The sequence below is a fragment of the Pundamilia nyererei genome, unplaced genomic scaffold (assembly GCF_000239375.1).
Source record: "Pundamilia nyererei isolate P.nyererei 1_Seehausen unplaced genomic scaffold, PunNye1.0 scaffold00098, whole genome shotgun sequence".
Taxonomy (NCBI): domain Eukaryota; kingdom Metazoa; phylum Chordata; class Actinopteri; order Cichliformes; family Cichlidae; genus Pundamilia; species Pundamilia nyererei.
In genome coordinates, this window is record NW_005187499.1 from 85781 (window position 1) to 94156 (window position 8376).

The following is an 8376-nucleotide window of genomic DNA, read 5'->3' on the forward strand; positions in this document are numbered from 1 at the left end:
TAGCCTGTGTTGTTTCCTGCAATCAGAGTCATGTAGGCATCTTCTGGGCTTCTCTTCAAATACATCACCTACAGGGCAGAGGTTAAAATACGTAACTAATAATGGACAGACAGACAGGCAATCAGATGATGTGATGGACAAATGAAATGATATTTACAGCATAGGAACAGCAGCATTGGCTCTCTTCTTCTGGTCATAGCTGGTGTAGTGAACCAGTCTCTTTCTAGACATTGTGAAAGACTATAAACCAATAATGATAATCAGTGAAAACAGCACGTGTGCATTAAACCTGTTAGCAGTCGGACGTACCGCCCACGGTACATTGGATGGTTTAGGGGACTAATTGGACTGCTAAGGGGTTAATACATTTAAAATAGGCGTCTACTGTCAGAGGAGTGCACACACACCATCAGAGCAAAGACCTTTCAAAATAAGAGTGTAACGCGTTTTCTAAATGATATCTATACAGCATACAAAGCCCTGAGTCTGAAGTACAGACCTTCATCTGCATTACCTTCAGCTTCTTGTTGAGTTTCCAGCAGTATCTGTACAGCGTGGCCAGGTTGAGGGGCCCAAAGTCTGCATAAAAAGTGCAACACACAGTAAGAGAGATGTCAAATAGGAGCTTTCAACAATTACAACACAAAAACAACAACACACACAAATCAGCCACAAAACTAAACCCACTGACAGGTGAAGTCAGTGACATTGTTCATCTGGTTATAATAAAATGCTCTGTTAGAAAACCTTGGGACATTTATCTGGATGTTTCCACCCACACAATGCAGACATGGAGTCAGTTTAAAAACACATCTGTGAAAACATTACTGGCAAACTTCATGTAATATTACGTTAAAGCAAATGTAAATTTATAATTAAAAAAAGAATGTTTCAATCTGACCACAAACTTTTAAGCAGTAGTGTGTATTGTGTACATGTGTCTGTATCTGATCAGGATTTTTTTAGTTGTGTCTATCATCAAAAATTGAGTTGAAGTGTTTTAAGTCAGATGGCAAATTCTGCCTAACAAGTCCACTTTATTGCGTGCTCATTTCCTCCTATTACTGGCTCATACCTCACCTTTACGTCTTTACCTCACAAAATAAAGCACCCTGAGGTGACTGTTGTTGTGATTTGGCGCTATATATATTTGCTACCTTTTGTACTGTCATTAAGACAGTCTTCTGCCTTTTGCATTGTCTCTGAGCATTGTAGTCTTGGGGTAAACTTGCTGCGTCTTCCACTCCTGGGAAGTGTGGCAACTGCCTTGAAGGTTTTCCATTTATGAATGATCTTTCTCGCTGTAGGATGATGGACTTCAAATTGTTTGAAAATGGTCTTAAACCTCTTCCCAAAGTAATGGGCAGCAACAGTTGCTGCTGATGTCTTTCCTTCTTGGCATTGTGTTAACATGCACTTGAATTATGCAGACCAGCAAACTACCCAAATTTCTACTTTGATAGAGGAGCTCACACTTGTCGATAATCAATGAATCTAGTATATATGAATGGATGCCAGATGGCTTCCCCTTTTTGAGCCTAGTTCTACACTTCGCACTGTTGCCATGTACTTGTTCTATGGGTGTTGGCTGATTGTTGAGGTCTTCTCTCTATTATTGTAGGGTCATTACCTTACAATATAAAGTGCCTTGAGTCAGCTATTGTGATTTGGAGCACAAAACCTGTGGCTATAGAAGTGGTTAGAACACCAGTATTCAATTATTTGGATGGATGAGTAAATACTTTTGGAAATATAGGGTATATAAATAAACTTAAATTAAAGTCAGGGGCAAGCAACCTGCTCCATGATCCTCGAGACTCTAGTTTATTTCTGCTTCTGTTTTATTGTTTGAGAAAGAAGTTTCAGAAAAAGTAGCAGAAATTTAAACCATTTAGGTTTCAGTAAGTTAAAAAAAAAACTGCCTTTTAACATGGTTAATTTTATGTTTTAGTTCTATGTGGATGCCGGCAACTTAGATTGGGTAGACTGTGTGCAACTCTATATGCACATATACCATTTGACCAGGTCTCTCTTTGCACAAGCATCCCCCTTTGCATTTGTGTCTGTTTACAAATTGAGCTCTGTGTGCTCTGGAATTTATAATGTCAACAAACCCTACCTTTTCCCTTTGTAACATGTACTGTGTTTCCACACTTATTTATTGTTGACTGTGGTCTTTAAAACATTATTTAGATCATACTGAATGACAAAGTCTGTTGTGATTTTTCTTGAGTTGTGTCTTCATTAGAATGTTCAATGTGTAAATTAGTGGGTTGTGTGTCTGATACCAACTAAAAAGACTGAAGTGCAACTGTGTTAAAACGATGCAGATAGTTGACCCTGGTTTCGGGGAGGGAAATATTGTGAAAACGCTGCCCTTTGAAACTGCATTAAAGCCACATGACACTCTTTGATTGCTTTAGATCAGCAGGGCTACTCCTCTCACCTAGATTCCCAACAGGAAGGACTTTGAACACACACAAATCCAATCTGCTAATTCACTGAGGAATTTAAACAACGTATTCAGAGGAGCCTGCAAAGAGAAGAGCCTGATTTACAACTCAGGGAAGGGGGTGTTTCCTTTGTCATTCCCCCAAAACTTTCTCTGTGCTCAATTCAATTAGCGGTTGGTACACTGACGAGAGAACAATGAGGACAGCAGGAGTCTTTGTGTTTTTGCTGCTTAACGTGGTCATGGAAATAACTGGTGCTGTGGATAATACAAAGGGATCTAGTTCAGAAAAGTCCAGTCCCAAAAACAAGCTGAAGACAGAAGAGGCTGAACTTCCTCACACCAAGCCTGCAAGTTTTTCACAGTTTTTAGGCAAACTGCTCGTGGTGCCCATGGATGGGAGTCATTGGATAGGTCTTAAAGCCATTGCCCAGGAAATGGGTCGCCGTGGACACAGAGTTACGGTGGTGATGCCAGAGACCACCATACGAATGGGCCCAGGAAAACACTATGACACTTTGACCTATCCTGTACCTTATGACAAGGCTTACATCGACTCTGTGATGTCCACACACAAAGACATCATGAAAAAATCCTCACAGCCTTTCATGGAGAAGATCAAGAAACGGTTCAGACAGTTCCAGGCCATTTCTTATATTCCGCACATCACTGCAGAGAAGCTGCTCTTCAATGCCAGTCTCATATCACACTTGTCCCAGCAGGTGAGTACAAATACAGAAGATGAACACAACTTTGGTATCAGCTGCAAAACCAACATTGGAGCTCAAGCTTTGCAAATTGTACATGGAGGGTCTTTTGCTTATACTGTGTAAGAGTGTTGGGATGGAGGTTCTCTTCTACAAGTTGGCAGTCCAAATTCTCATCATGTTGTACATCTATTAATGTAACTGTAGTGGTTGACTGTGTATAGTTCCTAAAATTTTAATTGTATATTATTATTAATAGACCCATGGAAAAAAAACCAAAAAAAAAACCACGCCACGCAGCCCACCCTGACACTAAGGTTTTACACATCAGGACATTAAAAGCTATATAGGCTTTATCAGGTCTCAAAATCGGGCCCCTACAACTTCACACACTTAAAGGGGGAGGGGCTATAAAAAAAAAGCTTCTGCTAGACTGATGATGAACTCGGGGGCTGCACAAAGGTCCAATAAAGGATAAAAACTGAACTGTGAATCATGCAATGCTGTCCTACTTTCAAATGAGCATCATAGGTCCAGTTTAGCCACTTTATACCTTTCTATCTACAATCTGTAAAATCCTCCATGTGTGAACCATGTATGCAAGACAGTGTAGTGCTGACACACAGTGGAAGATTGACTCCTCTCTGCTTTTCCACCTTCTTCCTGTTTCACTTTATAGGACTTTGATGCCGTCTTGACAGATCCCATGCTTCCCACGGGCTCATTAGTAGCTCGGAAATTAGGTGAGCTCCTCTGCACTCAGGTTATCTGTTTGCTTGTACACCTGCACATTTTCTCACCTATCATTACTCAATCACTTCCAGGTCTCCCTACTGTCAATCTGCTGAGAGGAATACCGTGTAACTTGGACATGAAGTCTGCTGGCTGCCCATCTCCGCCCTCATACGTTCCTCGCTTTTTCACTGGATACACGGATAAAATGAGTTTCAAAGAGAGATTTATCAACACTTTGGTGAGCCAGGCGGAAGTTAACATATTCAAGCCTTAAAGCACAGCTTTTCCAGGAATGTTATTTGCAATCTTCTTTCAGACAATGTATGGTCACGAACAAAACACTGTTGGTTTGTGACCATATTGCTCAGGAAATATGTGCTGTACCTTCCAATGATCTTTCCTAAATTACTCTTCATACTTTATACTCACCTCATTTGTGGTCATGAGAGTATTATTTATTGCTTACAACTAGTGTCGGTCAAGTTACTTGCAAATAATAATTAGTTACTAATTACTGATCACTTCTCCATGACGGTAATCCCATTACTTTACTGATTTGTTATTTTCAAAAGTAATGAGTTACTTTAGTAGTACTTTTAGTTACTTTTAAAAACACGATACACAACAATACATTATAAAACAATAAGCCTATCAGCCCCGTTCGATTTTTTCTGAATATTTCATTTTATAAAATCGAATCAAATGAAAAAGTCTCTTTTAAAACTTGTTTTATTCATTTTAATTTTTTAACTTTATGCACATTGCACCAAGCAAAAATTAAATTATATGCAAGAGTGTTTGACTTGAAGAAATGTGTTTAACTTTTAAACCTATTTTCTGCATATTCCAGCATGTAAAGTTTTAGTAACGCGGTAACACAGCGTGCTTATGGGAAAGTAAAAGTAATCTACTTGCTTTTTTTGCAATCGTACTGCTTTAATTTACTCGTTACTTGAAAAAAGTCATCGGATTACAGTAACGCGTTACCGTCAATCTCTGCTTACAATGAGGTTCATTTGGGACAAACTAGTATGTCAGTGTTATTACTATTACAGTACGTCTTAGTTTTTCTGTCTTCAGTTTTGGTGCTGTATTACTGTCCTGTAATGCCTCTGACCCACAGGTGGCATTGGTGGAGCCGCTGTTTTGCAAACTGCTGTATTGGCACTTTGACCAAATAGCCCGTGATTTCCTCGGAGAGAACGTGGGCGTGGCTGAAGTGCTTTCAGACTCTGATATCTGGCTGCTCAGGTAACACATGGAACGTCTGTGTATTGTTGACATTTTCTGCCTGTGTGAGTGTAAAAAACCAAAAAACTGTTGCTGTATTTAAACAGGAACGACTTCACGCTGGATTTCCCACGCCCACTCATGCCCAATATTGTACTGGTTGGTGGAATCAATTGCAATGTGAAACATCCTCTGCCCCCAGTAAGACTTTATGAGTTTTAGACTCTAAATACATTTATGAACATTCTGATTGACACCACTTACCGTAGGACTGTAAGACCAATCAGGTAAGAGTGATAAATGCAAAGTACTTAAGTAAGTTTGTGTTTTGTCAGGATCTAGATTCCTGGGTGTCTGGAGAGCACGGGTTTGTAGTGTTCACTCTGGGCTCCATGGTGTCAGATCTGCCAGAGGAAATCACCTCTGTCTTTCTGGAGGCCTTCAGACAGATTCCACAGAAGGTATATCAGCATACAGCTTATCTTGTGTTATAAATAAATACAGCTAATCTTAATCTACAATAAAACTATGACAGGTCATATGGAGATACACTGGAAAGGTTACTGACAATGTCCCGGAAAATGTGAAGATGATGAAATGGGTCCCACAGAATGACCTGCTAGGTGTGTGTCTGCAGCAGCACATCCTGAAATGTGAAGCACGCTGATGTGTCACATATCATAACATCTGATATTTCTGCATGTTTTGTGTCTTAGCTCACCCGGGAGCCCGTGCATTCATCACTCACGCTGGCTCACATGGTCTGTTTGAGGGACTGTGTCACGCCGTTCCAATGCTGATGGTGCCCCTGAACGGGGACCAGCCGGACAACGCTGCGAGGATGGCCAGCAGAGGTGTAGGAATCGTGTTGAACATTTTAGACATTAATACAGAAACTCTTCTGAAGGGGCTGAAGGAGGTCATCAGTGACAGCAGGTGAGGGAGTCAGCAGACGGCTCACATTCAACCAAAACTTTCCATTTTGGTCTACAAAATGTTTTTGTTTGTTTTTTTCAAACAAGCACATCTTTAGCAAGCAGGTGACAGTCATGGGGGTTCTTTATGGAACATGAGGGGTTTCTATTTGCAGGACCACCGTGCACACCACAAACATCTGAAGATAACTGAATGCAAAACTTTTCCAGGTGCCTGTGTATCATGTGGTTTTTAGACTCAGTGAGACTTTCTGACCTTAACCCAACGTACTTGCCCTCTCATTTCACAAATGACTATTCTATGTGTATTGATGATTGCAGCTACATGAGGGTGACTCCTTGGTGGTCATGCACACCAAAGAGTGTAACACTGGTCCTGAATTTCCTGTATTAGCACAGCCTGACTTATCTTTTTTTCCAGCCTCAGCATCAGAAACTCTTTTACTGATGTCCTCAGAAATGTCCTTTATTTGTGCCTCAGTGTATTTCTGAGTGTTTTGAATATCAGACTTGGACAGATCCCTGTGCTTTAAACTAAAACAGGGTGCAGGCTTTTACTTTCCCCCTCACAGGTATGCAATGAGTGACTTTTTCTTAAGTAAATAAAAGGTCATCATTTGTTCAATTGGGTCCACATCACATTAACACAAGTCCTAAAATTAGATAAACCTGATGGTGGTCACATTAATTGCAAAAAATAAAAAACTCTAACAAACCTTCACTGTACCATCTGTTCTTGAAAGAACTTTACATATGATCTAACTCAGCTCTCTGTCATTTAAAAAAAACCTGCCCATTTATCTGTGTTTTCAGGTACAAAGAGAACGTGAAGAAGCTGTCAGATCTTCATAATGATCGGCCGTCGGACCCGCTTGAGCTTTCAGTGTATTGGACAGAATTTGTGATGCGGCATAAAGGGGCGAAGCATCTCAAATCGACTCTCCATGAACTCTACTGGTTCCAGTACTTCAGCCTGGATGTAATAGTGCTGCTAACTACTGTGGTGCTTGTTTTTGTAATGCTGACAGCAAAATGCATGAAGCTATGCTTCCGTAAAGTGAGACGAAAGTGGAAGCAGGAGTAAGGACAGTTTTTTTACTGGAAGTACTGTGATGTTGTAATTGTATTCTCATCACGGTTTAAAGGATGTTTTGATAAAACATCAGTATCAATAAAACCTTAATGCAAAATGTTGATTACATTCTAATTGAATACACTTAAGAAGCCTTGTGTGATCACAAAGATATTTAATCTAGAGAAAACACAGAATATAATTAGATTCCATTACATATAATCTGGGGTTGAGGGGCAATGATGAGCATTAGTGGCCACCCTTCTTTGGAGGGAACATGGTGTACTCTATAGCCAGAGCTACAGTAAAGGCAGCAAAGCCCCACTTGAATCCTCTCAGCAGAACTTCTGACAGAGTCACAGCACGAGCGAAGCCGCCTGAATACCTCCACGCCTCGTTGCTGCAGAGAAAGGGAAAGTGACAGGAAAGAAAGACGGGCAGCAGTGTCAGATCACACAGAATATAAGGAGATGTCAGAAATATATCATACATGGGCAAAAATACTGACCGTGCCCATGGGTCCTTCAGACCCCGTGCAGCCAGCCTCTGCTGTGTGAACTCCAGTGGCGTTCCCTGTGTCTTCCACTGTCGCCAATCTGGCATGGAGAGCTTGCTGTGGCCGTGGTCACCTCCCATACTGGAAACATAAGCAAACAGGCCATTTTTTTAACCTTCACCTTACTGGCAGCCTTTGTTTTGCTTCTTGTGTCATCTGTGTTTTACTTAATGAAACACGCTCACTTTCAGTAGGTTCAGCAAATGGCAGCAGCTTACTTAATACAAACATGTTCAAACAGAGGAACTTTTATTTTAAAACAACAGGACAAAGTTCATTGTGACCAAATCTGCAACTTATTTCTGGTATCTGGGTGTAATCATGCAAATGGATAATGTATTCAAAGGATGATTACATGAAAGCCACAAATAAGCTTAAGGAAATGAGTCCTGTCATTCTCTGTGAAACTGTACAGTAACGCTTTCTGTCTGTGACAGGTGAACACGCCTGTCAGGAATAAAAATCCACTTAACCTAATTTTTTTATTATTGGTTTTTTAATCACTGTTGTATATATAAAACTTTACATAAAATCTCATACTATAAGGCTCACTGTGTGCCTGTGGCAGTGTTACTTTCCCTATGCTGTTTATTTATTGTAGACTTTACTATGTTTATTATATAACCTGCTGCTGTAACACAAACATGTCCCCTGTGGGATCAATAAAATATCCGTTATCTGTCTATCAT

General features: G+C 40.3%; 2 protein-coding genes across 2 annotated transcripts; one reads left to right on the plus strand and one right to left on the minus strand.

Moving 5' to 3' along the window:
• The first annotated feature begins 2694 nt into the window (after positions 1 to 2694).
• LOC102208170 (UDP-glucuronosyltransferase-like) lies at positions 2695 to 7245 on the plus strand. The gene is made up of 9 exons (XM_005740276.1): positions 2695 to 3174; positions 3839 to 3902; positions 3984 to 4132; positions 5018 to 5145; positions 5232 to 5325; positions 5460 to 5585; positions 5660 to 5747; positions 5841 to 6060; positions 6873 to 7245. Exons 1-9 carry the CDS (start codon positions 2695 to 2697, stop codon positions 7141 to 7143), a joined length of 1620 nt encoding a protein of 539 aa, XP_005740333.1. The 3' UTR covers positions 7144 to 7245.
• Positions 7246 to 7289: 44 nt separating this feature from the next.
• On the minus strand, positions 7290 to 7777 carry ndufb3 (NADH:ubiquinone oxidoreductase subunit B3). The gene is made up of 2 exons (XM_005740175.1): positions 7640 to 7777; positions 7290 to 7531 (listed from the first exon to the last, which is right to left on the minus strand). Exons 1-2 carry the CDS (start codon positions 7765 to 7767, stop codon positions 7381 to 7383), a joined length of 279 nt encoding a protein of 92 aa, XP_005740232.1. The 5' UTR covers positions 7768 to 7777; the 3' UTR covers positions 7290 to 7380.
• Positions 7778 to 8376: the final 599 nt, after the last annotated feature.

Coding starts and splice junctions, on each gene's coding strand:
- LOC102208170 (XM_005740276.1), top strand. CDS start 2,695: ATGGAAATAACTGGTGCTGTGGATAATACAAAGGGATCTAGTTCAGAA. Junction 3,175..3,838: donor TATCACACTTGTCCCAGCAG/GTGAGTACAAAT, acceptor TTCACTTTATAG/GACTTTGATGCCGTCTTGAC. Junction 5,326..5,459: donor TGAAACATCCTCTGCCCCCA/GTAAGACTTTAT, acceptor GTGTTTTGTCAG/GATCTAGATTCCTGGGTGTC.
- ndufb3 (XM_005740175.1), bottom strand. CDS start 7,767: ATGGGAGGTGACCACGGCCACAGCAAGCTCTCCATGCCAGATTGGCGA. Junction 7,532..7,639: donor CTGAAGGACCCATGGGCACG/GTCAGTATTTTT, acceptor CTTTCTCTGCAG/CAACGAGGCGTGGAGGTATT.